The sequence below is a fragment of the Pygoscelis adeliae genome, unplaced genomic scaffold, assembly GCF_000699105.1.
Source record: "Pygoscelis adeliae isolate BGI_AS28 unplaced genomic scaffold, ASM69910v1 Scaffold181, whole genome shotgun sequence".
In the NCBI taxonomy this organism is placed as follows: Eukaryota; Metazoa; Chordata; class Aves; order Sphenisciformes; family Spheniscidae; genus Pygoscelis; species Pygoscelis adeliae.
In genome coordinates, this window is record NW_008824360.1 from 101,858 (window position 1) to 126,786 (window position 24,929).

The 24,929-nt window shown below is 41.9% G+C and overlaps 2 protein-coding genes across 4 annotated transcripts; one reads left to right on the forward strand and one right to left on the reverse strand.

The window, feature by feature from the left end:
• The first annotated feature begins 372 nt into the window (after window positions 1-372).
• MSTO1 (misato 1, mitochondrial distribution and morphology regulator) lies at window positions 373-3,474 on the forward strand. Of its 2 annotated transcripts, none has more exons than XM_009319780.1 (9): window positions 373-579; window positions 702-819; window positions 912-1,046; window positions 1,160-1,312; window positions 1,882-2,013; window positions 2,167-2,351; window positions 2,575-2,676; window positions 2,783-2,901; window positions 3,161-3,474. In XM_009319780.1, exons 1-9 carry the CDS (start codon window positions 392-394, stop codon window positions 3,397-3,399), a joined length of 1,371 nt encoding a protein of 456 aa, XP_009318055.1. In that variant the 5' UTR covers window positions 373-391; the 3' UTR covers window positions 3,400-3,474. The 2 variants fall into 2 exon arrangements, with proteins under 2 accessions (XP_009318055.1, XP_009318056.1); XM_009319781.1 differs by having other exon boundaries at window positions 2,578-2,676.
• GON4L (gon-4-like (C. elegans)) lies at window positions 3,393-24,929 on the reverse strand. 2 transcript variants are annotated; one of them, XM_009319778.1, is made up of 23 exons: window positions 24,901-24,929; window positions 23,870-24,062; window positions 22,999-23,100; window positions 22,307-22,347; window positions 21,898-22,001; window positions 19,433-19,631; window positions 18,241-18,327; window positions 17,549-17,720; window positions 16,690-16,834; window positions 16,343-16,493; window positions 15,542-15,658; window positions 12,717-14,456; window positions 11,877-12,120; window positions 10,709-10,890; window positions 9,991-10,188; window positions 9,285-9,428; window positions 8,660-8,803; window positions 8,235-8,354; window positions 7,836-7,949; window positions 7,137-7,344; window positions 5,453-6,236; window positions 4,881-4,983; window positions 3,393-4,258 (listed from the first exon to the last, which is right to left on the reverse strand). In XM_009319778.1, exons 1-23 carry the CDS (start codon window positions 24,913-24,915, stop codon window positions 4,109-4,111), a joined length of 5,457 nt encoding a protein of 1,818 aa, XP_009318053.1. In that variant the 5' UTR covers window positions 24,916-24,929; the 3' UTR covers window positions 3,393-4,108. The 2 variants fall into 2 exon arrangements, with proteins under 2 accessions (XP_009318053.1, XP_009318054.1); XM_009319779.1 differs by lacking the exon at window positions 7,836-7,949.

Sequence of the window (24,929 nt, forward strand, 5' to 3'; positions counted from 1 at the left end):
AACGCGTGGGCGGGTGAGGCACAAGCATCGGCTGACGCCCGTACCGGGCTTTTCCCTTAGGAAGACGCTTCCCCTGACAGAAAGGGACGTTCCGGCACTTCACTCCAAGGTGCGTGTGCCTTTTCTGTGCGTTACTTGTCTGTGTTTTGTCCGGTTTGCGCCGCCCTGCTGGCTTCGGTTTGCTCGCTGGGATCCAGGGGTTCTAGAAAGGCAGAACGAGCCCTGTGACGGCAGGCCGATGCTGGACAACTTGCCAGTGAACGGGCACGAGGGAGAAGGAAAACTATGGGATGAGATTTCTTTGCTTACAGAAGGATGGGTCGAAGAGCAGCAAATAGGATAAGAAACTGGACAAGATAAAAAGCTGGGTTTGTTTTCTTTATCCAAGGGGATGTTCAGAGTTGAAAAGACCTTCGCTCTTCACACCTATCTCGTTCCAGGCGCGTCCCCTGCCCCTTCGCGAGTCGCTGTTTCCCAGGCGGTTTACTCGGGCGGCAGCGTGCAGGTCTGGTCCGATTACCTCAATGTGCACTTGCATCCCAAGAGCATCTACGTCATCCATCAGTACATGCACGACGGGTATGTCCTAGAGGTTTGGTTCAGAATCTGTTGTCCAGAACGGATCTTAGTTTTGCCTTCAAGGAAAAATTAAGAGGGGATAAAATAAGCTTTTTTTTTTCCCCCCCCCTTTTTTTCCTTAGGGAGTGTGGTTGTCTAGAAGCCTTTGGACAAGGTGAAAAGCTCCTGCAGGATCCTGGCTGCATAGAGGAGTTGGAAGATCGGTTGCACTTCTATGTTGAAGAGTGTGATTATCTGCAGGTTTGACAGCTTAGTCCAAACTCCCTTTTCTTTCAGGAAACTTTCTGTTCAAGATTAAGTAGAGTCTCAGATGCTGCCATGGTTTTACGCAGGGATTTCAAGTCCTCTGTGACCTACACAATGGATTCTCTGGAGTTGGTGCCAAGGTGACAGAACTGCTCTACGATGAGTACTCAGGAAAAGGAATCCTGACCTGGGGCTTGACTCCAGTCGTGAGTAACGTGGGAGTAAGTGAACAATGGGAAAACACAAGAACAGGTGACGCGTTCATGCCCAGTCTGGATTAGACCCTTCCTTGTTTGCATCTTTAAGATTCTAACGGTTAAAAACCCCCCCCCAGGATTCTCAGAAGAATTTTTACAGACTGCTGAACACAGCCCTAGGAATTGTCCATCTCTCCAGTCACAGCTCGCTCTTCTGCCCGCTGTCGCTCAGTGGGAGTCTAGGAATCAAGCCACAACCTCCCGTTACATTTCCATTTATAAACTACGATGTACGTACTGAATAGTGCTTTACCTAGAAACACCTGCCTTGGTCGGCTTTCAGCTTTTTCAGATTTACCGCTCTCTACAAGTGTTTTCTCCAGCTGTGTATTTTTAGCAATGTTTTTTCATGATGGTGTTCTGCTAAGCAGAAAAGACTTTTTTTTTACTGCTTTTTCACTGTTAGCAGAGACTTAACTGCCAGCTTTCATTCCCATAGTTTCGTACTCTTAAAACTATTACCACATTTCCCTTTTTGCAGTCTTTCAGTTAGTGTACTGCCTTCAGTTTCGGCACTGAAGAAAAAGCGTGACTGCATTATTCGTCATGTGCGGAGTGTGTGACTCCAGCCTTGTCTGAGCACCAAGAAGCTGCTGACAAGAAAACTGGCAACAGATCATTTGTTAGCAGACAGCTGACGTGCTTATTCAAAACCTGAAATAGCTATTAAACACAACCTATATAAAAGCACAATTTACAGTATGCTTAAGTTAAATATACAAAAATTGGTTAAGGATTAAGATAAGGTTAAGGTGAATTCAACTTGTCCTGTAACTCTTCCGTTTGTCTCCCTCCATAGGCATCACTTAACTACCACAGTAGCGCGATTTTGGCAGCAGCACTCGATACCCTCACTGCTCCTTACCGGCTCTGTTCCTCTCAGGGCTCTATGATGGACCTTGCTGAAACACTTAACTTCTCCGGGAGAAAGGTAAGAGCAGAGAACAGCAACCTCTGATCCTCTCAGCTCTACCTGAACTACTGCTGTAGGCAGGAGCTGCTGTTCCACTTCACATCCAAAGACACGCAGGACATGGGGAGTGTGTTCTAGATCGTGATTTGTCCCCCCTCCTCCGACTCGTAGGTTGTGGCTGCGTGGGCTTCTGTTCCCTTTCCTGCCCTCCGTGGCTACTCGCTCCCCGACACTTTATGCACCTACCAGCAGGACGTGCCCTGGAAGCTTCTGTCTTCATGTAGGGAGCAAAAGGTCAGCTGCTGTTTTGCTCAGTCTGTTGTGCTACGAGGAATTTGCAAAGAAAGTCACATCAGGTAATTGGCAGTTGAGCTGCACCTTTCCCTTCAGAACTCTGGCACTCTCAACAGCAATGACTTCTTACAAAAGCCATTCACAATCCTCCCATTAGGAGTGTCAGTCTAGCGGTCTAGCCCGTTACATGCTACTAACTCTATAGCAAAACTGCTAAAAAGCAGCCGAGTCACTGACGCCTTCAGTCAAGTCCCCTGGAAAACCGTGGATTGGTTTTCTTTGCAGCAGCTGTCCAGGAAAGCAGCCCGCTTCTCTGCTCCATGCTTGCGAGAGCACCGAGGAGGTTCTGCAGCGTTACTTACACGCTCTGTTTCCTGGGGCATTCAGGTTGGTAACAGTCTGGTTTGGTTTTTTTTTTTAGAACAGGGAACACTAACTGGAAACTGAAGGTAGAGCGAATTCTGGATAACTTTATTCACCTTCTTCCTTACAGCACATCCCACGTGCTTGAGCAGCCATGTAATACCCTGCCTCCGTACCCCCAGTTTTTTTCTCCTCTTCTGACCAGACAAGGCTTCCTCCTGGACAAACCTCCCAGTTACTCCTCAGCAGGTACCAAATGCCCCTCAAGCTTACTTTGCAAGAGGAAGAGATCATGTGGGGGCAGTAGGGTCTAATGCCGGTAAAAGAGAATTATTAAAAAAAAACCCAACAAACCAACACTTTTGAGTGTTCGTAGGGCAAAAATTATGCATGTTAAGCAACTCTCATGCTACGCTGAGTTCAAGGAAAGCAACTGCTTGTAAAGTAGAATGGGGTAGGGAAACAAGTTTTGATAGGTATATTTGAACAAAGATGTTTTTCCCTGCAGCTGTTGAAAGCATCCCTGTACTAGCAGCCCTGCAGTCCTCCCCGGTTCTGCACACGCTCCTCTACAGCTTATACAAGGATCTCCAGAAGCTGAACACGCGGCGATGGGCCAGCTTTTTCTCTGCCGGAGTCGAACAGGATGACTTCCAGGAGGCCCTACAGGAGCTAAGAACTCTGTCACAGTGCTACGAGATGGGGTTTGGAGCAGATGGATCTGAAGATGAAGCAGACTCGGACTAACTCATCTTTATTACTAGAGATAGTGGAAGTAAGAATATCTTTAAGATCACTTTCAAAATAAAGGGAATGGCTTTAAAGATGGCCCAACTGCTACTTTCTTTTCATTTCAGCAACATCCTGTTGCAAAGGCTGGCTGAAGTTGTCCAGCTACTTGCAGTTGCGTTGTAAAGGAGGAAAGCTGCTTTTTTTGGAGCCGTGTGTGTGTGTGTGTTTGCAGTTTTAAAACAAAGTGAATTTGCTCTGCCTGTTAGAATAAGACCACACAATAAATACAGAATTCAGATTGTAACTTTCCCACATACAGTCAACACAAGGGGAAAACTTACAAAAAAAATCATGTGTTTGCTCCACATGAAAACAGACATCTTATGGTACAGTATTTACATGTTCTTGTCAAAGGCTGGTGGCCCAACCTTCACCATGGACCGAGATCGGCGTCCACCAGCATCACTCCTGTCATTTCATTGTTGAAGCTCCCCCCGCAGGTTCTAGAGGATGTTACCCCCCTCACACCTTTCTTCATTCCTTTAGTTTGATACAGATTGAGAAGTGCAGCTTGTCAGAAGTGTAGCAGGAAAGTGAACAAAAAAGGTGCTGTCTTAAGTACCTGTGCAAATATTTTTCCTTTATCCACAGCACCTGTCTAGCAGCAAACTGGCAAACAACTCTCCTTCTGATTCAGTCAGTAGCTTATCGAGCCAGAAAAACCTTAATCGTCAGGTTCTTCCTCAGAAAGCAGAAGATCTTTATCTGACAACTGGTCTGTGTTACTGGTACTAGTTGCATCCTCCTCATCTTCAGAGCTCCCGTCACAGGATGTATGAAACAGCTTCATCAGTTCTCTGAACCTGTGGGATACCTGAAGAACAAGGGAAATCCAAGATGACTAGTGACGTAAAAGTGGTATGAAACGGAAATTTCGTATTACAAAGTTCAGGGTGTTTGTGCTTCTACATTAAAACATGATTTTTTTTTTTTTAATGCAAGATTCAATCACAAAGGGAAGGAGAAATGGAAGAGCCCCGGTTGTTCTGTTTTCTTGGGTTGTTCTGTTTTCTTTGGAAGAACAGTTATATTCTCCTGACTTGCAGGTAAAAACTGGCAGTTTGGGAAGATTGCTAGGCAGCGATGTGGGGAAGGTTAAGAGACAAACCCCAGCAGATTCCTTGCAATTAAGCAGAAGGCTGAAGACCCAAGTAGCAGTCACTGAAACAATCCTGGTACCAAATATAAGGCTAGAATATCAATGGCACTGTTGTAAAAAGGACACGGCAGTCAGGATTTTTGCCTCCACCAGAACAGATAAGGGTTTTTTTTTTTTTTTTTTTATTTGCAATTGGGATGATTTTTCTCTGATGCAGCATCAAATTAAAGTTAAGTTTGGGAGACTAATAGACAGCAAACCTCCACCTTTCCTTCCTTTCCCCCCCCTTTCCCCATTCACTGTAGCAGATGCAAGCTTTTCCACACCAACCCCTCACCTCGCTAGCAGTCTTGTTGCCCAGTTTCTGCGAGATGGCATGGAAGGTTTCCAGATGGGCTCCTTTCTCCTGACAGGTGGTAAGGATGACCCTGTCAGCCTCCCTGCAAAACAGTACGGTAGTTATGAAAGCAGCCAAAACCAAGTGCTGACGTACTTCAACCACCACAAGCCCGAGGGGCCTGTTCCTGGGTAAGGATAACAATCACGGAGCAAGGCCAGCAGGCTTGTTCCTTTACTACTACTACCACCACCGATCACAAGACACATCTCTAAGCAGAGCTGCTTTTAGCCTATTTTTAAGCTTTTTGAAGGAGAAAAAAAAATTCTTTCCCAGCCTGAAGTACGACAACAATCACACTGCCACAAGCAGACAGCATTTCTCTAGGACCAAGATGGCAGCTATGACGGACTGCAGTTAGAGGAAACGAGGCAGGAACATTCAAAGGGAAGGGGCAGAAGACATTAGAAAATGGGAATACAAAATTAAAATAAAGGATACTCTATAATATGAAAGCTGAAGCCAAATACTGAATGCACGAAGGATGTAAGCTGCGGTTCAGGCAGATATACCTGGTCCAGAGGACAACCTTCTCCCCAGTCGAGCTGACTTTGCTGTTCTTGGCGCACACGGTTGCTTCTGTGACTCGGTGCTGTTGCTGCTCCTCTTCCTTTTGCCCCGGGGAGGCCGTAACCACTCTGTGTTCTAGCTGCTCGGAATGCTGATCCACCTGGAACCAGTTGTTTGCGTTTGACTTTAACCTGCTCTCAGGAAGATTTCCAGTATCATCTGCTTCCAAAACGCCATTATCAGGGGACTGTGAGCTGCAGCTCTTACCCAATGTTGGTTTTCTACCCGCTGTTATCCAACCCTGCTTTGCCTCAGGTTTTCCTTCCAGAGGCAAAGGTGGTCCCTCGAATTCTTTCACATCTAATTTTGAAGCATGACCAAAGACTGTGAGCTTATCTGATGAATCAGAATGAAGCCCTTCAGTCTGACATAAACTCTTTCCAGAAGAGGAACTAGGTCCCGTTAAACCTTTTACTGTAGCAGAACGAGAAGACAGCAGCAGATCTCTGCTCAGCCCAAGGGAAGCGTCTGCATTTCCTTGATGTTGCTGGTTTAGTCCCTTACTCTCACTTCCCACAGTGCAAGGGCAGTCTTTGGTTTCTTGAGGTAGTTTTAGAGTAGCTTTTTGTAGATGTGCCCATCTGGGGCCAGTGATAGAAGAGTCACTGTCCTTTGCAGTACTCACGACAGCACTGACACCTGCTTCGTGCACCCGATTATCAGGCAGCGCAGCTTTTTCGTAAGATGCATGTCTGCCGGAGACAATCTTTCCTTCCAGCTGAGATCCTGGTAAGAAACCCAAACAAGATTAGACTAGCTGTTAGTAAGAAAAACTTCTGGAGGCTTTATTCATTTACTTTTTAAGAGATTTTTTTTTTTTTTAATTCTAGAGCATAATGCTGTAAATGAAAACACAGTTTGGGAGCAGCTCTGTAATTCTATCCACAGTTTACCCATCCCGTACTTCAAAGGCGGCACTCTGCAGTCAATTTTCTTCACCATTGTGGGTTACTACAACCAGCTGCTGTGTGAAAAAGTGATGAACACATCAAAAAGCTTACGTGCATTGCCCAGAACAAAATTCTCAAGCGAGACAGACATTGCGGCTCTTGGCACCCTATTTACAAAAACCACTATAAACTAGACATCAGGTTGCATTACGTTTAAACCGCTATATTTGACCTGTGCGTTGTCTCCAACAGTAGCATTAACTGAGACATGGTTGCTGCAAGAAGGAAGAGATCTCTTTCAGGTTTATCCTGCAATAATCACGTTTCCGCTTGTCTGTACCAGACTGAAGGAGAAACAAGTAACATGAAGGAGATCATTTAAAGGAAGATTAGAGAGATGGTGATTTTGAATTGCTGTGCTAAAATGAAAACTGGAAAAAAACTATCATGGACTGGCAGTACTGGGACTCGGATCAGTATGCTAGCAAGAGAAGCTTAAATGGACTGGTCATTCTGAAAAGGGTCAGGAAAGCTTTTTTTGAAGGGAATGCTCTGGATATATGCATGTGTAGAGCATCCAGAGTGGGTAAACACAAGGAAAAAAATGAAAAAAGATTATTAGAAGTTCTCATTATCTCAATAAATTTGCATTAGAAAGTCCTGTACCTATTTTCATTTGTGTGAACCAGTTTGGAGATGAATGATACACCTGTCTGTACACAAGACTTTCACATACCTGAAGCCAGAGAATCCACTTTCCGAGATACATTTTTTGTTCTGCTCTGGACATCCTCTCCCTCATCTCTGTTCTCCAGGCTTTCTTCTGCGGGTTCCTTAGACATTCCAGAATCCTTCCCTTCAGGCCGAGGACTTGATTCTTGCTGCACAAGGCTCGCAGGCAGCTCTTGAGAATCTTTGTTTTTATAAAATTTGTTTTCACACACCTGCAAATCAATATACAGGCATACAGTTACAGATGGGGTATATCAATCCAAACCTAAACACCTCGGCCTTTGCTTCCAAAGTATTCCTTGACCCTAACAGCGGCTTCAGCTTGGCAATATATTTTCATTTAGAAAGCTGAATCTTTTTTATTATTACGAACAGACACAGCTCTTTTCACGTAGTGGCCACGCAAGCATCTTCCACTAAAAAAGCTTATTCTCAACTCAGAAGAATATCAAATTTGACGCTATTTAGCAGAGCAAGGAGGGGCAGTAGAAAGTGAGCAGGAGGTAGACAGGGGAAGGCCAAGTACTGCAGTCAGAGCTCCGAAGAGGGAGACACTACTGGTCATCTTTTGATTTACTTTCCTCCTCAACACATTATTTTGGAGACACGAGGCCCGAGGCTGGACAGATCATCACAACAGTGGGACTCTTGGCAGGACTCTACTTTCCACTCACCACTCCAGTGACTTGGCCTATCAACTAACCTTACTACTACAATGGCTGCAGGTCCTCCTTTTGCTTTTCTTTAGCTTGAGATCGCTACTCCCTTCATGGCAGGAACATGAACATTCCTTCATCCCATCTACCCACTCGACCTCCTGGAAACAGACATACTCCAGCTGACAAATGTGCACGGTACACAAAGATGACAGTCAGGGGAAGGTTAACCCCAGAGGGAGCCAGGAAGGGCTGAGTGGCACTCTGCGCACACTCAGAAGACTAAAGCGATTATGCTGCTAGCAAGCAAAGCACAATGGAAACATTTCAATCCCCTTTCTTCAAATCTTTAGGCTGTTGTCATGTCTCTCTGACACGTTTATCCTCACGGGCATGCATTTGCTCAGAGTCCAGATAGGCAGATTAGTGAGATACCCCAGGCCCACCTTGTCATTGTTCTGGCCTCCGATCTCCTTCCGCTTCTTATTTTTTGAGGCTGCATGCATCTTGGGTGGTTCATCCTCCTCTTCTACATCTGGCAAAGACACCTCTTCAAACCCATCAAACTACAAAAGAAGAAACACACAAAAACTGCTCTATCATGATAGCTCTTCAGCAGACCAAACTTCATTTTCCCCATGAATTTCTGAATATTGAGCTCAGTTCCAGGACATCACAAGTTCAATTATGTTAGAAGAGACATAAATACCGTACAAAGATTTGTAAAGTTTGCTTCAGTCCACCAACAGCTATCCCACCCTGCTGCTTCCCTCACTCTGGAAATGCAGGCTCAATTTGAGTCCTTCAAGTTCAAACATGTCTAGTATCTCTGCTTTTATCTTTTCTGGTCTTGGGGGAAAGATTACTCCACCTCATATTCCTTCTCTTCTGTCCAGTTGATCTCCTCAAAATCTCCCATGCGGCTGGCTGAGGGCCGTAAGTGATCAAAGAAAACGGAGAACTCATCCTGCAAGTGGTCGTGTCCTTTCAACAGTTGCCACATTTGGGTCTTCAGCTGAAAGAGAGAAATCCAGAGAAAAGGAGTGTTTCATTCCACGTCGTCACATTCTTCTCAGAAGGATTTCTCAAAGCAAGTGGAACATCAAGGCTTATTAGACCTTCAGCATGGAAGTTTATGCTTGCATTGGTACTACTTCAAGAATATTTTGAGATCATCCCACACCTAGCTATCAAATTGGCATAGAAATATCCCTCAAAAATTCTAGGCAGACTCTGTAGGAGGCACTAAGCTAAAATTTCACCCGCAAGGTGATAAAAGCAAGGTGGAGGTAGGAGAGAGGAGACTCATACAGGCCAGTTAATTGTAAACCCTCTTGAAGAGGCAGCTTCAATTCTCTACCACACCCCACAGAGGGAGATCGCACTTGCTAAACTCTTGTGGTTTCAAAGAGCAGCACATGGGAACAGGGAAGCAGGCTAGCTAACTGCATTCTCAGGGGTTTTGAGCGAAAGGAGATACCCGGATGCCCGATTACCTCTGCAATCTCCTGGGGGAGGCAGTCCGCACAACTCTGCAGAACTTTGATGATCTTTTGATGGTGGGCAGGATTTTCAGCAAAACAGATCTCCAGCTGCCTGAGGAACTTCCGGCTTTTTTCAAATGCTTGCTGCTCTTCAAACTGACCAAAAGAAAAAGATTCACGTCTCATGTTCAAGAATGTATTTCCAAGCATCTCTAGTTGGCTTAAGCGAGTTACAAAATGCCTGTCTCGCTATTTGTTTTCCATTTGTATTGACACCCATTGCAAAACTGGGAAGAGGTGGAGGAAGAGAAACAAGACTTTGTATAATCAATACTTACATGAGCTATAAAGTTTTGCTTCAACCGTATGCACATAAAATAGGAAAATCCAGAAAGAATGTAACAGGTGAAAACCTCTGTCTTACAAAGTGGAAGGCTGATTTGTGAGACAAGGGAACCATTCCACTTGCTGTATCTGCACGTTGTCTCTGCAGTCAGGTTCTGCAGTTAACTGGGAAAGGCTGATTCTCCACAGTAATACTTAGTATGAGACTTAAAACAAACACTAGACTTTTCAATTCTGATTAATAAAACAGCAAGGTAAGCAAGTAATTTACCAGCTGTTTACCTTTCTTGCCCTAGGAAGAATTCCTTATCCTTTCACTCCCACAAGCATTCACATTGCTTAAAATTTGTTCTCCTTCTTTCATTCTACCTACCAGTCCACACTCCAAAGCTTGTTCTGGTAAAAGAAAGGCAGCAAAATCTGTGAGCAACTGTGGCCAGTCATGCAACAGTTTCTGTAAAGTGGAATAGAGATCCACAGCTGTTCGCTTGTCCGTGCTAATCTCAAACTCATAGATAACACGAAGAAAGTCTTCATACTTTCCAGGAACATGCTGCAAGGCTTCACGCACCTGGGAAGAGCAACAGACCCTTACAGGACTACATAACATCCAGGAAGAAAACAAGTTAATTTAGCAATCTTTGATCCCTGGCTACTCAGAATTTACACAGTGCGTCCAGTTTTGCTGAGTCAACCAAGCCTCTTCCTTAAAGATAAATTTGAACTGCTCGCAAGAGAGAAGGGAACCAAATCCAAGACTATGAGATTCTGAAATTAAAAGAGGCCCAGTGTTGTGGATTGACTGCAGCCAGCAGCCAAGCACCCCCACAGCCACTCACCCACTCCCTGCCTCCCCCAAGCAGGACAGGGGAAGGAAGAGCAAAAGCAAGAAAACTCGTAGGCCGAGATAAAGACAGTTTAATAAGCAAAGGACCACCATATGGGGTGCTATAAAGAAAGGTAACTCCATCCTGACCAGGTCCAGTGCATCCAGTTAGAACTGGCAGTTACGTGGCTCAGGCATGAACTGTGTTGGAGGACTCAAAACGTTTGATGTTCCTATTTCTGGGTTACACACTGGTCTGGCTTACCCTGGATAGATAGGCTTGTGCAAATGCCAGATCCTTCTGTTCCCGCAGGGGATCTCTCTCCAGGATGTCTTCATCATACAAGAGGAGCAGCTTAGATGTATCTTTGCTAGCACGAGCCCGTCCCCTCTTATTTCTGGTTCTGTGGGAGCTCCTGCTCTTCCCAGGGGCTTTCAAGTTTTCTCCTGTGAAGAAGCACAAAGCAAGTTGTACAGGTACTTTTCATACATTCCCTCAGCTGGCAGACAACTACTCTTCTAGATCAATATTGCAATAGAAAATTAGGTTTTCAGAGACAGCGATGAGTTGTTTACGCTCTCCTGTAAGTGCATGAGCAATATACTTTTCATTAGTCAGGCTGGCTAACATATTTTACATTGGCTGTTTATTTTTATAGCATCTGACAGGAAAAATCTCTGGAAACAGCAACAAACCCATCCTAGCTGTTACTCAGCTAGCAATCTACTAAGAACTAATAGATACAGCTACTGCATACCAGGGGCAAAAAAATCGTAGTGGGTGAACGGAGACACGATACGAGCATCAGAGCTGGCTGTAACACTTGGAAATTATTCTTTTAGCTTATTATTTACATGAACAGCGTTAACATCACAGATAAAAAACTGGTGTCACATAATAGGGAACGAAATAGTGTACTGAGAATTGCTACATCGAGATTCTTATGTCTTCAGATTAGGAATCTGTCTAATGGGCTGAGGTCCACCTCCTCAAAGTTCCCTGCTCAAATTCATCTACCACTTGCTATATTCTGTTAAGGTATTATTTTGTTTCATTTATTTTTCCCCACATGACCTTATAACACAAAGTTCAGTTTAGCAAAGATATGACTATTTAATATTGTTCTTATGTAGGTATTGGGTATTAGCTGACACAAACCACAAATTGTAGGTCTGCAAATTTTTGAAGCGTACATGTTTTACAATGGAGTAAAGACACTCGGTTCACATGCACGAGGGCTTCTATGTAAGAACTGTTTCTACAGAATTGTGACTGTGTTGCAAAATTTAACTTCCATATGGAAAGCATCACTAAGTTCAGATATGCTAAGTGAAATTAAACCTAGATACAGTTTCCCCATGGTTTTGCTTTTCATGCAGAGAGCAGCTCTGTTTCCCCATGCCCTGTGTCAAAAGAAACCCACAGAACTTACCTGCTGGCATTCTGTGGGCTTCCACCTGCGGAGCCGTCTTTGTCAACGTGAAGGCAGATTTAGGTTCCTCTGATACATCTCCACATATTTCATCATCTTTCTGTAAACTCTCTATTCCTTCCCCTTCCTCCTCCTCCTCTTCCTCAGGCTCAGAGTTCTCTTCCTGGGAATTCTCTTCTTCAGAATCTCCTTCTTGGCTTAAACGTCTCTCTGTTGCAAGCCAAGTAAGTTTTTCCATTGTCTCCTTAGAAAGCAACAACAAAAAGACCTCACATTGTTTTCTTTTAGTGTTTGTTTTAATGTCATTCAGCAACTAGCTCACTCCATCATAATTCTAACAGCCAATTTCACAGATCAACATCTGACCAACTAGAGGATTCTACTGAAGGGACAGAATTCAACAACAACCAGAACTACCTATTTTTGTATCATGCACAAAATTAAATTTCAGAATCTGCCACTTATAAAAGCCATGATTTACATGGGATTCCTTAATGATCATCTTAGTTCTTAAAGGCTTGCTGGAATTGTGACCTGGAAAATATTTTTCACTTAAAGTACTTCTTATTAAGAACAGCCTCAGTTGAGGAAGTCCTTACAACTCAGCAGAATTTAAATCTGCATATTTGCAAGACATTCCTTTAGCTTGGACTTAAAATCTTCTCAGAAAAATGTGGTGTCCAATTTCTCTGTAAAACAGAACAATACCGTGCTATTATATAGTTAACAGTACAGCTTTCCAATTGGATTCAAATTGTGATTTGCTCTGCCTGCACTAGGGCGTTTCAGGACACTGATATTTGTCATTAGCAAGTTTTTTAAAGTTTTGTTTGCTTTTACCTGAAGTTCTGGCACTGAAAGAATAGATTCTTCTGAGGCTGATGACATTTCTTCATCCTCATCTTGTGTAAAATCATCAAAGTCGTCTTCTTCCTCTTCCTCTTGTCCTTCTCTCTCTCCTCCAGCTTCAGGGCCAGCTGGTGTCCCAACAGACTGGCCATCTATACTGGATGAATCCTCTGGTCTTCCTAGTGGACTACTAAATTCTGCCTCAACATCTGCTGTACACGAAAGATTCTTTGGAGACTCACTGCTTACTTGTGGTCCAGCAACAACACCTGCATCCATCTGCTGTTCACCGCGGGGAGAAGACTGCAAAGCCCGTCGTTCTTCTTCTCCCTTCTCGTCACACAAAGTATGCTCCTTTTTAATTTCTTTCAGGTCATCTGAACATGAACATGCAGCCTCCATGTTCAGTTCCTGGCCGAGATCCAGCATGAATTCCTCCTTCACTTCAGCACATAAAAGATCCCTCTTCTGTACTGGATTTACTTCCTTGGTACCATCATTTGAATCTGCAGGCTCAATTTTCACCGTTTCATCTGGATCTTCTAAGTGAGGCAAAAGGTCCACAGACAACGGCTCTGAAGCGTTCTCATCTCCTTCTACCACTGTCCAGCTACAGCAGTCACTCTTACTTACCTTTTCCTGACTGCCATTATTAGAAGTGGCAGGATTTGTACTACACTCCTTTTTAGGGGAGACAGCAGAGCACGAAACGTACAACTCTGGGGGTTCAACCTTGGGCTCCACCGTGGGATAGGTATTTTTGTTATTTCCAGCAGGGCAGGAAGGAACCAGATTCAGCTGTTCTTCATTTTCACCGACAGATGATGCAGAAAGACCAACAGGGTTAGGAGAGACGATCAACGAAGGGATTGAAGAAGTCACCAGAGGCTGATTTAAGGGACACGGGAAAGTGGATGGATTGACCAATAAGGTTGTAACTGGAATAGCCTGAGTGCCTCTACCAACTGTTGTATTTATGGGCTGAATCATATTGCAACCATTGCCTATATTGACCACTTTCACTGTGGTAGCAGGTACAGTAAGGATGACAGGAGATGGCTGAATCAAAGGTGAAGTCTTTATCAGTGGGGCAGATTTTGTCCCTTTTTTCTTTTGGTATCCCTTACGAACACAAGGTTTGCGTATTTTTGCTCCGGCCAAAGCTGGCAACATCAGTTTTGGCTGAAAAGTTACTGGATTTGAGGACACTAGAGCTGGTGGTACAGCAGCTGAGAAAGCTTGTCTGGAGTCCGAATGCGAAGTGGAGAGCACATTCTGAAATTCCAAGCCATCTCCACTTCCTACCACTGCTTGAACACTCAAAGGCTGCACTCCTGGCACCGTCTGCATAACTGTAGCTGGCTGGATTAGCCGAGGAATCTGAACCATAACTTTGCTGGGAGGAGCTTCTGACTGGGACAACTTCACAGTCTTCTGGATGTTAATAGTGTTGGAACTGGGCTGCAGACAAGGACTCGGTCGAATGAGGACAGGCTTCAGAGCTGAAGACCTCTGCCTCCTCCATGCTCTCCTAGAGAATCGATTGGCGAGGGGCTTTAAGGTCAGTACTAGTCCCTTTGGCATGAGTAGAGGGTATTTTTCATCGTATTCTGTGTCTGAAGTTTCCTTTCCTGTCCCCAAAAAGACAGATTCTGCATCAGGTGAACCTGGCATCTCCCTGGCATCTTCTGCTAATTGCTTCAATTCCCCCTGAATAGAGGGCAAGCTTGCCTAAAGGGAACAAGAGTTTATTAGTACAGTCCATAGGCCATTCCTCTGTTACCACCTTGAAACAGTACCACGGAAGGTGACAGACAGCAACTTGCTTCTAGAAGTAAAGCGTTTTTTATTTACTTTACACTACTGTATATTACTTTATATTTACTGAATATTACTTTATATTCACGAGTTTTACTCCAAAGCCTTCAAAAGAATCTGAGAGCCTGAAAGAAACAACAGAACTGAATTCCTTTATAAAGGTTCCTTTAGTAAATACAAGATTTTGTGGGAAGGAAGCTTCACTGTAACAATGAAATACAATGGGTGATTAAGAGAACTGGATTTTATGGCATCTGAGACTAACTCTTTCCTCAGACACAGTCTTCCTTGACTGACTCGCAGGCATGGTCGCTACGCCTCCAACTTAGTCTTCCTTGTGCAAAGAATCTCAGAGAAAGAATCCTTACAAAGCGTAAGACATTTGGGTAAAACAAAAATAACAGCCACACTGCAGGTGAAGATAACCTTGAAAAACCCTACCCCAAACCCCCAGATTTCTTCTTTCCTCTTAGAAGGTGAGGTTTTAAGGGGGAAGAACACGTCCTCTCTCATGGCTGTAACACAGTGGGAGACAGCAACACCGCTAAGCATAAGGCAAGGGTAAGACTATGTTGATTAACAAATAAACAAAGCCAAATAACAAAATCAACACATGAAACCAGAGCCATTAGAAATACACCCACGTAGAAAAACAAGGATGTGACAACAAACTCTGTATGTCCACGATAACTTCAATCATGTACTGCAGCTGGGCAGACAAGCACCAAGAGTAGTGTATAATACTTCAGGTTGCTAAGTACTACTGTTCTTGCTACGTTTACTAGCTAGACTCCGGATAACGCAGGCTCCCATGCAATACAATCAGACTGCCTTTTGACTTCAGAGAGCTGTAGGCTAACCAAACAACTCACTCTGGACCAAGGCTGAAAGAAAGAAAAAAAACCAACCACCCAAACAAACAAAAACCCCAAAAGAAATCAACCAAACAACAACAACAACAAACCACCCTATGCTGGATGAAGAATAGCAGAAACTACCTTTAGCCAAAATGGCAGGCGATGTTCTTCTCTCTCCACAGGTGGCTTCCACTCATTAGGCTGGATTTCCTCACAGCACTTGAACAGAATGGGCAACTGTTTTGTCTTTTTGTAGTACTATGTGGAGACAGGAGAGAACGCAAGACAAGACGACTGTGGTCAGAACACCTATCCAGTAACTGCTGGGACATAGGATAAGGATTGTGCTCTGTAAAAGTTTGTGTGAATTAAGCGATTCTCATCACTACTACTTTAATAAGGTACTACCCACAGAAACGTTAAAAAAAGACTAATGAAGGCTGAACAAGAGCTCATTGCCGTCTTGGTTTCTCTCGAAAGAAAGCATGAAGTTCTAACAGATGTGCTGGTGTACTTGCTTTAAGTGTTTCTGGTTCTTATTCTCTCTTCAGCAGCGGCCCTTAGCTTATGGGACAGGATATTTGACCAGCTGGACCTTCAGCCTGACTGGAGACAGCACTTTTGTTTAAGCTTCACTACTCAAAGTTTATTTGTATGAATCTGTCAGGATTATTGAAGCCACAGTTGTACTAGGCCTGTCTGCAAGTGCTGGGCTCTAAAGAGTCAAAATAGTAATATAAGTACTTGCAAAGTACAGAGGATAAGGTCTTTTTGAAGAAATCCTCATTGCTAACAACAGGATGACATTTTCTTTTAAGAAAGTGTCAGCACATATACAAAAAGGTCCTTGGAACAAAGAGCACATCTCTTCTTGTATAACAAATGCCAACCAGACAGACAAATCTGAAAAATACCAAACCATAATCTGAATGCATCACTTACTCTGATGATATTATCAGGGGCTCGATTCATATTGAGATTCTTGATTCGTACTGTAAGCTGGTGGGCAGTTTTTGTTGGCAAGAGATACTTGCTGATCAAAGGCTTTGGAAACTCTGTCCCTTCAAAATGTTTCAAACCTAAAGCTAATAAACTGAAGAAGGAATGAAGGAGGGGAAAAAACAGAACAAAACAAAAAGATAAGAAGTCTTTTAGACAGTACAGCAGATTACTATTTGGGTGTGCTGTTGCACAATACACAGATATCCCAAAAGCTTGCATCCTAGAAATTCTCCTTAACAAAGGAGTCTCATTTGTATCCATTTTATTCAATAAATCTAAGCACCTACTTGTCCTCTGCCTTGGTGAAGATAATCTTGTCCCGGGGAGGGTTTGCTTTCAAGGAGCATATTGGCAGTAACTCTGGATACATAAAGACTCTCCTTGTTGCCAAAATCCATGCCACTTGCTTTGGCAAACATGGAAATTCATTGGCTGTGAAAAGAATTAACAGATAAGGATAGACATATACATGGACAAATAATGTTTTTCACAACTGACTTCTTGAAAACACTGTTTCTCTTACTCCCTTCACTGCAAGTAGAGAGAGACTTTCTCCCTGGTTTTTAGAATTTGCGTATTTCCTAGTTTTTGCCCTTAAAAGTTTACACCAACAAAAGGTAAAATTAATTTCCCCTTCCAGCTTTTCTTTTGCTCTATAATGAAAAAGCACTTGTAAAAAGCTCTATTTATTTCAAGTGAGTTCACTCTCTAGGCAGCAGAAAAGTCACAAACCAAGTATCTGAAACCAACAGTTTGGAGCTTTTTTTTAAAACTAAAATACTCCAATGAAGGGAATATTTCCTTGATGTGTGTTAACCAACACATTTGGACCAATTATTTCCAGTTTCATAGTTTCTTGATGGACTTCTGCAGCTCAAAACATCATCTGCAGAACAATAAATGGCAGGATTATGATGTCAAACAAAAGTCAACAGCTCGTATAACATGCTTTGCTGTGTTGCAAGTTTAAGAAGCAAAAAGACAGTCAATAAAGTGGATGGTTTTATCTAAAAATACCTCACAAAATTAAAAAAAAATTAAAAATTAATTCCAAACAGCAGTCTGAACCATACCTCATCTGGAGGGTGCATACCATGAAATAACTCCCACTGTAAAATGCTTCCTCTTGTCCCTTCAGATACATACCACTCTTCTTCACAGCTTTGCGAGGGCTCCAGTCAACTTGGACTTGGGCATGAAAATCTTCAATGAGCTGCAGTGCCCCCTTCAAGTTACATGGCTGGAACATTGTTTGAAACTTAGGACTGAACGATTGACGAAGGAGCGTAGAGCTTCGAGCAAAGTTACCAAGCTCACTCTGCAAAGTCAAACACAGGAAAAGATAAAAGAACATGCTTTCAAATGGAAGGTAAAGAACAAATACATGTAATGCAAAAAATAAAAGCTGGGGAAGTGACAGACATAGAAAAAAAGGAGAGTGTTACAGGTCTTATTTTTGAGCATCACAAATCTAGGAACAGAGGAATGTTTGTTTGTTTTTTTAAATTCCCCCACTTTCCAGAAACTTTTAAGGTCACAGAATATTCACTAATTACAGAAGCTGTATTTTTTTAACTTTGTTTTCAGTATTTCCAAGAAAACAATAAAGAAAAATACAAAGGCATGCCAATTCAAAGCACTGTTATTAGTCAGCGCAATGTGAATTATTTCTCTAAGTATGGAGCATGCTCATAGTAGGCTAACAACATAATTCCCTTATTGAGTGGTAGTCTCTCTCAATTTAATGGGATCAATTAAATAAATTAAGCTCTCTAAATCTCTCCAGTGACCAGCAATCATTAAAATTCACATAGCTCTGATTTTAGGCATATCCTTACCAAAAACATCCTGGTAGTACTGGCCTCTGAACTTAAAGCAGGGTTGGAACTTGCGAGAAGATGGATTTGAGTCAGAAGCTGAACATGCTTGAAGAATAAAATCAGAAAAATGTTTTTTTTTCAGTCTATCAGAAATCCAATAAACTGGAAAGCATAAGTATAGAGGCACAAGAAATGCCTCCTGAGCACCCCAGAAATCACATTCTGACTTCAAAAAACCTTTTAAGCAATAGAAATCTGAGCGGAAACTTTAATATCCACTGGCAGGAAGTTTATTACACAGATTTTGAACACATCTGTTTAAGTCTTAGGGCGGTTTACTAGTTTTTGTGCCAAAGTCTCATACCGTAACGATCAATACAGAAAGGGTATTTTTTCCTAATTAAATACTTAAGTATTTATTCAGAAACAATGACTTCAGCTATCAGAACTCCCCATATGCACACAAACACCATACATCTTGCTTTGCAGCTGGAAAATTAAAAAGCTCATTTACTCTACACGTCTAATGCAAGATCCATTTCTTTAGCTTGTGTTTGAGAGGTCTGTGTCCTTTCCTTGCTGCCACAGACCAAGACATCACTCTGTATGAGGTATGCAGAATAATAAACGACTACTCAGCAAGACTTGTAACAAGTTCACACAAAACCAGTGCACTTTGTCCTCATGAGATTGAGTTGACAGTAAGTTTCGAGTTTTGAGAAGACATCCTCTTGAACTTTGTATGGACACAGAAAAAAATTCTCTAAGTACAGCTTCTCATCTATGCTGCTGACAGCTTTTAAAACGTTCAAACTGAATTTCTACACAGTTTTGTGTAGTGGGAGGAGGAAAAAAAGAATCCAAACTACATCAAGAGTAATACTCTCAGAAAGTAATAAAGAAGTTGGTGAAAACAAAGGATTTTGACACATTACAGTCAGAATTCAAACATGGCCAAGGCAGCTATCTCACATGAGAACAATAGAGATGCCAAGAAATAAGCTCTACTTTGCACATTCATTTCAAATGGTCTTTCAGTGTGGAATCAGGCATGTAAATATCACCTATTAAAGCTCCAGCTTCAAATGTAGCTTTTTCAATTAATTTCTTTAAGGAAACACACCGAAGTGCTTGCTGTACCACTGGCTTTCTCCGCCCCCACAGTATACAGCAAATATTGATTAGGTCAGACCAGGTAACATTTTCTTACCTGTTGCATTTGCTGCTGAAGCCTCTTTCTTTGCATACTGTCCAGAACAAGGCTCTGCAGAGGCTTCTCATTTTGAGATTTTGATTTTTCTATCTCTTGCGGTGGCTTGATCGAGGACTTTTTCATTCTCAATTGCTCAAGTTGTTCCTTCACCGTCCGGTGTTGTTCATTCAGTAAATTGGCCAGAGGCTCTTCAAATCTGTTTGAGATCAGGCAGACCGAAATATAATAAGCATATGATTTAATAAGCATTCACATTTATTTAGAGTATTTTACTCTGTATCTGGGATGCACAGTTTAAGGAACTATCATCCCTGTACTACTCAACACTTTGACAGTATACTTCAACTTGAAAAAACAGAGTTATTCATACAGTTGGCTTATACATAAATCTTTTAATCTACCACAGCACTACTGTAGTTCTGGGATATAATGCTTCAACTGTTTATTCCAAGGACAGTTAACAGTCTTGTCCACCATTCCCAATCATATCCCATGTATGTTCCACTCAAGTGCTCAGATACTTTCAACAGCAGTCAGGATCTACAACAATCCAGAACACATTAGAACCAATCCTATTTAACTTATCTCATCAGGCAAGGTGTGAGCCCAAGGTATTATGGGTGGCATTTTACCACAAGAGTCTCCAGAAAGATCACACACTGACATAAATGCTGTTACTTAAAAAAAAAAATAAATTATTATCTAGCTTTATGCAGAATACTTTACTATAGACATCTGCTGATACTGTAGTAAGAGCTACTCCTGTAGCAGAAAAGAGGATGTACATACTACCATCCTTTCAAAAACAGCTTCAACTACCCCCTGCCTTATGACAGGTTTTTATTTATTTTAGCTACACCATTTAATATTCTGATTTCTGCTTGTTACCAGCTTCACTTCTGTAATAGGCCTGAAGTCAGTTGTAAGTAAAGTTGTTCTACAATGCTTCTAATGCAAGGTATCATAAAAACAACAATAAACCTAGCAAATGGATATTTTGCCACAAAACAACTTTAAGAATCCTGTATACAGGTAAAACTGGGGAAGAAACAATTGGGAGAACCGCCCACCAAAGAAAAATGAATACAACTAGCCATTATCAAAGACAAATGCATACAAATAATAGGAGAGAGCATAAAGTTTCCCTGCTTTTAGTCTGTAGCTGGTTTAAGAATTGCTGCACTCCCCTCTGGTACTGCTCATCCCAGAGAGAGTATCAAGAAACTCCAGCCTTCATTTTAGCTCCTTTCCCAAACAGATACAGCTTGATCTTGAGCTGATCTGCCCCATTAACAAGGAGACACCATTCACACCGCAGTTTCTGTAATTGGTTAAATAGAGCGGCATTATTACCTAGAAAGAAACGCTTTAGACCCTTTCCTCTTCAAGGCACTGTTTCAAGTATAACCCATACCAAAAATCATCAAGAGCTAATTTCCGAACTTAGTCATTTCAGACCTAGGTCTCAGCTATCTTATGCAGTCTTTTTCCTTAGAAAAGGCCACCGTTACCTCCAAGCTATTTACTTAAAAGATAAGGCGACACGCTTGGTCAAACCACCTCCTCAAGCATTTCTTGTCATCAAAAAAATGTAAGGGCAGTAAGTGAACTTCACCCCGCCCCTTAACAATAAAAAAAAATTAAAAAATAAAATAAAAGGCAAGAAAACTATTATTTTTCTGAAATTATTTCAGACACTACATCCACCACCACGGTGTAAAGCACAAGAATTAAGAGAGCTAGAGTGGCTATCACTTTGAGGTTGGGACCTTCTTTGCACAGGACCTACATAGCTTTGATCACATCTGCAGCAACACCCCAGCATCCACCGTTTCTCTACTCATTGCTTTGAGGTATCATCGCCAGTCATGCAATATCCTGCTCCACTAACTATTTTAGTTTAACAGCTGAAGTAAGTGACTTAGCAGGTAGTGAAGCAATTTTTTCAGAAGAATTAGTCTAATAAAAGGGGGATATGTGGACAGACTTGAGAAATAAACACAATTTAAATACACAGGGACAGTATACATAGCATGGAGATTAAAGAAGCAGGAACAGAATCCTCCACTAGAGATGACGGCTTGCTGGAATAGATTACCATTCTGAAAGACCTCAGCTGCTTTCAGCTATGATACAGAACAGCTGGCACCAATCTTTCAGTGCAGGCTTTCTTCCTGTCTCTTTCTGAACAGTTACATTTTCAATTGTTGTCGTCATCTTCTTCAGATGCATCGCAATCAGTAAAGTCAAAGGTGGCAGATAGAAAAAACAGGGTCAAGTTAAGTGTTCAATCTCATAAATAAAAATGGCCGAGAGCTTTCAAAACAGTGGCCTGTGCTGAAACGGCATTATCTCTTTGGTGGATGGCATAGTACAGCTGCAGGTAACCATAGGCTTTTTATCATAACAGAATTTTTTTTTTTTTTTTTTTAAAATGTTACGGCATAACCAAATAATCCTTCCTAAGTGCTTGTGGTGTATTAAAATTTGGCCGTGACTCTGTAACATTATCTTCATCTTCTGGACCTTCATCTTCCATGTTTGAGAAACCCATCTCGTCCTGAAACTGACAGCAAATGTGTAGCAACAGTCAGGAATAGAAAGCTCAAGTAATACATTTACCACCAACTGTCTTTAGCTAATAAAGCTCATGATGATCCTCTTAGCATAGACATTCATCTCTGCAGGGACTTATGGAAGTTCCTATATACGTTCCTTCTCAAGGCTAAAAATTACACTTTTGTGGTAGGGCCCTTTGCACATAGTCAGCGCTAAGCATCTTACAGAGACCACCTCTTTATGGCTTCAGAGATTTCATGTCAGATCTGAGAAAGATCTATTCTTCAGTGTTATACCCAGTTTATCACTTACTGTCTCAAACAGCTCCTCCATCAGTTCATTCACTTCCTTTTCTGCAAGTAAAATTAAAAAGAAGTATGAAGATTCCTCTTCCAAGAACCACTTAGCAATCCTGTCATGATATCAAGTCATTTAAGGAATCTCTCTTGCAAAGAGAGGACCAAGAAGGAAAGGCCCCTGATATTATATCCCTTTTTAATGCTGGGCCCCAAAAAACTTCAGCCGAAACTGTTTTGATTCAAAAATATCACATAAAAACTAATTTTCAGAATTAAATTTAAAGTTATGTTAACCTGTAGTAAGACCTAAAACAAGTGTGCTTTATTGAGAAGATGAAAAGTGGTAAATAAAGTGTTTATAAAACTAACTCAAAGACTGTAAGGACCTGGAGAAAATTTAATCACACTCAAGTCATAAGGCAAGCATTCACTGGCTGAAGCTTTATGAAAGACTGTACTATCACGTAAGTATTATTCTTTAGTCTTTGCTATGGAGGAAAGTTGCACCTGATAGCACAGCAGCTCTGGCTAGATCCTTTCACGTATTCACAGAAAGCCAGCTTTGCATAGAAAAGCTGTTCAAGTCAGTGTGCAGATTTTTTTTTAATTAGCCTACACTGCAAAATCTTTGCAACAAAACAGTCACTTTTCAGAATGAATTACTAATCCTAACAAGAAAGGAGGTGGGATTCCCAAAGGACTTACTGGTAATTCTCACAGCACGATCATTTCTGAAGTCTTCTGTATCTGGTTCATCCAGATCTTCCAGGAAGTTGTACTCAGGGTCATCATCATCATCTGCTTCATCTAATAAGAAGCACGTTTTGAAACATCATTACCCTGCCCCAAGACCAATCAGTAGCCAGGAGCAGAAGCACTTCGTTTACTGCCTGACCTGGCTCAAAGAGGGCTAGGATTACTGCTTGAAATTAACTGCGTGTTCCTTTTTATGGAAGCCATATCAAGCCCCTCCTCTTTTCAAACTGAGCTACTAGCATCCTTATTTGTAGCCATTCCCATTTAGAAAAGCTGGATTTATTCTCTGTAACCTGAGTTTCAGCTAAATTTAGAAAGAGTGAAGTAGTATTACTTCAATTTGTGCTTTATATTCAATTTGCACAATTGTAAGCACATTCAGGGCAAAAGGAAGTCAAGCCCCAAAGCTTGTTCTTGTTTCTTCTTGAAGAACAAAATCGTTGTTTCTACAAAAACAAGTCGTGTCTCTAACAAGAAGCATGACACAGTCAGATAGATTCAGGTATATCAATGCTGCCAGCTTCATGACACAGCACGATAGATTAAGGGCTGAAACATGTAACTTTCGTTTATAGTTGCCAGTTACTGCATGTGCTGGCTAGTAAATATTTACTAGTGAGACACCTGAAGTTTAAAAACCCTCACAGATGTCCATGGAGAAGATGAGGAAAGCTGATGGTATGCAAAACACATGCATATTACTAAACAAGATGATGGCTGCAGCCAAGAACATCATGTATAAATAGAAAGAAAAAGCTCCAGGCTTTCAATATAACCCCCAATTCCAGTGAACAACAACAACAAAACATCTGTCATATACCTTCATTCTCCACATCGTCGTTCATGAGTCCTCCGAGCCACCTTTTCCACTCTTCATCATCTGCAGTATTGGGATCATACATATCAGGCGTGATATCTGGGGCTCGGAGCTCAGCCTCCAGCTGACCAAGAGGAACGTCCTTCAGTGGCCTCTTAGATCGGGTTCGGAAGGCAATGAGGCTGTCTTCCAGAGACTGAAAGGTGAAGGAAAAGCACAACAGAACTACAGTGTCTCTGCTTTTCTCAGTTTCTCCAGCAGCAGGGTTTTCAGCCCAGCCAATAAAGTCCAATACCAAAAATATTAGGTTGTTGCCACAAAGAATCATTTACTTCGGTAGTCTGAGAAAGCTAAGCTTCCATTACTCTCACTATTAAACTGTTATCATTTATATATATATAATTGTTCATTTATCTCACGCTAAACTCTTATCTGCTGTCAAGGAAGCAATCTCCACTTGCAATATTTGATTCTTTCACGTATGTTTTACTCTGTTTGCCCTCTTCACTATCTGAAATTAATCTTGAACAGCAGCACAGGACTGTTTCTTCATGACTCCTCACCCTTGCACAGTAACACAGATCAGTAACATTTTTCTCATTATTAATATGAAATAGTGGTTCTCTTTACAACCAAGCTTCCTCAGGTGTTAACAGTATACTTGCCTGCAAAACACAACTAAGCTGACAGGATGTCTTTCAAAAGGAAAACTATTTTCATTAGTTATGTAAATGTCATAGAATTACATTTAACAGCCAAAACAATGGCAGTGAGAGACTTACAAACATAAATAGAAAGTGTAGTTACGATACAAGAACCTAAAAGTATATGTCACTAACTACTAACAGCTACCTCTATTCTCTCACAGAGCTAGCATCCTATACACTATGGAGACTCAACTTGTTATTTAAAGTTATAAAAGGAGAGCAGAATGCAGTAAAAGTAATAGCAGAGAACACCAGAAAGCTACCTCCTTTCCAACACATTTTACTCAAACTAAAACCACAGTATTATAGCATCCCCAAAAACGGTACCTGGTAAGAATCCATGCATACTGGGCTTG

What these genes read in the sequence shown, in the direction of transcription:
- MSTO1 (XM_009319780.1), top strand. Translation starts at nt 392, where the DNA reads ATGTTCAGAGTTGAAAAGACCTTCGCTCTTCACACCTATCTCGTTCCA. An exon ending in CAGTCGTGAGTAACGTGGGA is followed by an intron (nt 1,047 to 1,159) that starts GTAAGTGAACAA and finishes ACCCCCCCCCAG; the next exon opens with GATTCTCAGAAGAATTTTTA. An exon ending in TGCAAAGAAAGTCACATCAG is followed by an intron (nt 2,352 to 2,574) that starts GTAATTGGCAGT and finishes TTTTCTTTGCAG; the next exon opens with CAGCTGTCCAGGAAAGCAGC.
- GON4L (XM_009319778.1), bottom strand. An exon ending in GTACTACCAGGATGTTTTTG is followed by an intron (nt 17,721 to 18,240) that starts GTAAGGATATGC and finishes TTGACTTTGCAG; the next exon opens with AGTGAGCTTGGTAACTTTGC. An exon ending in CAAAGCTGTGAAGAAGAGTG is followed by an intron (nt 16,835 to 17,548) that starts GTATGTATCTGA and finishes TTCTTTTCACAG; the next exon opens with CCAATGAATTTCCATGTTTG.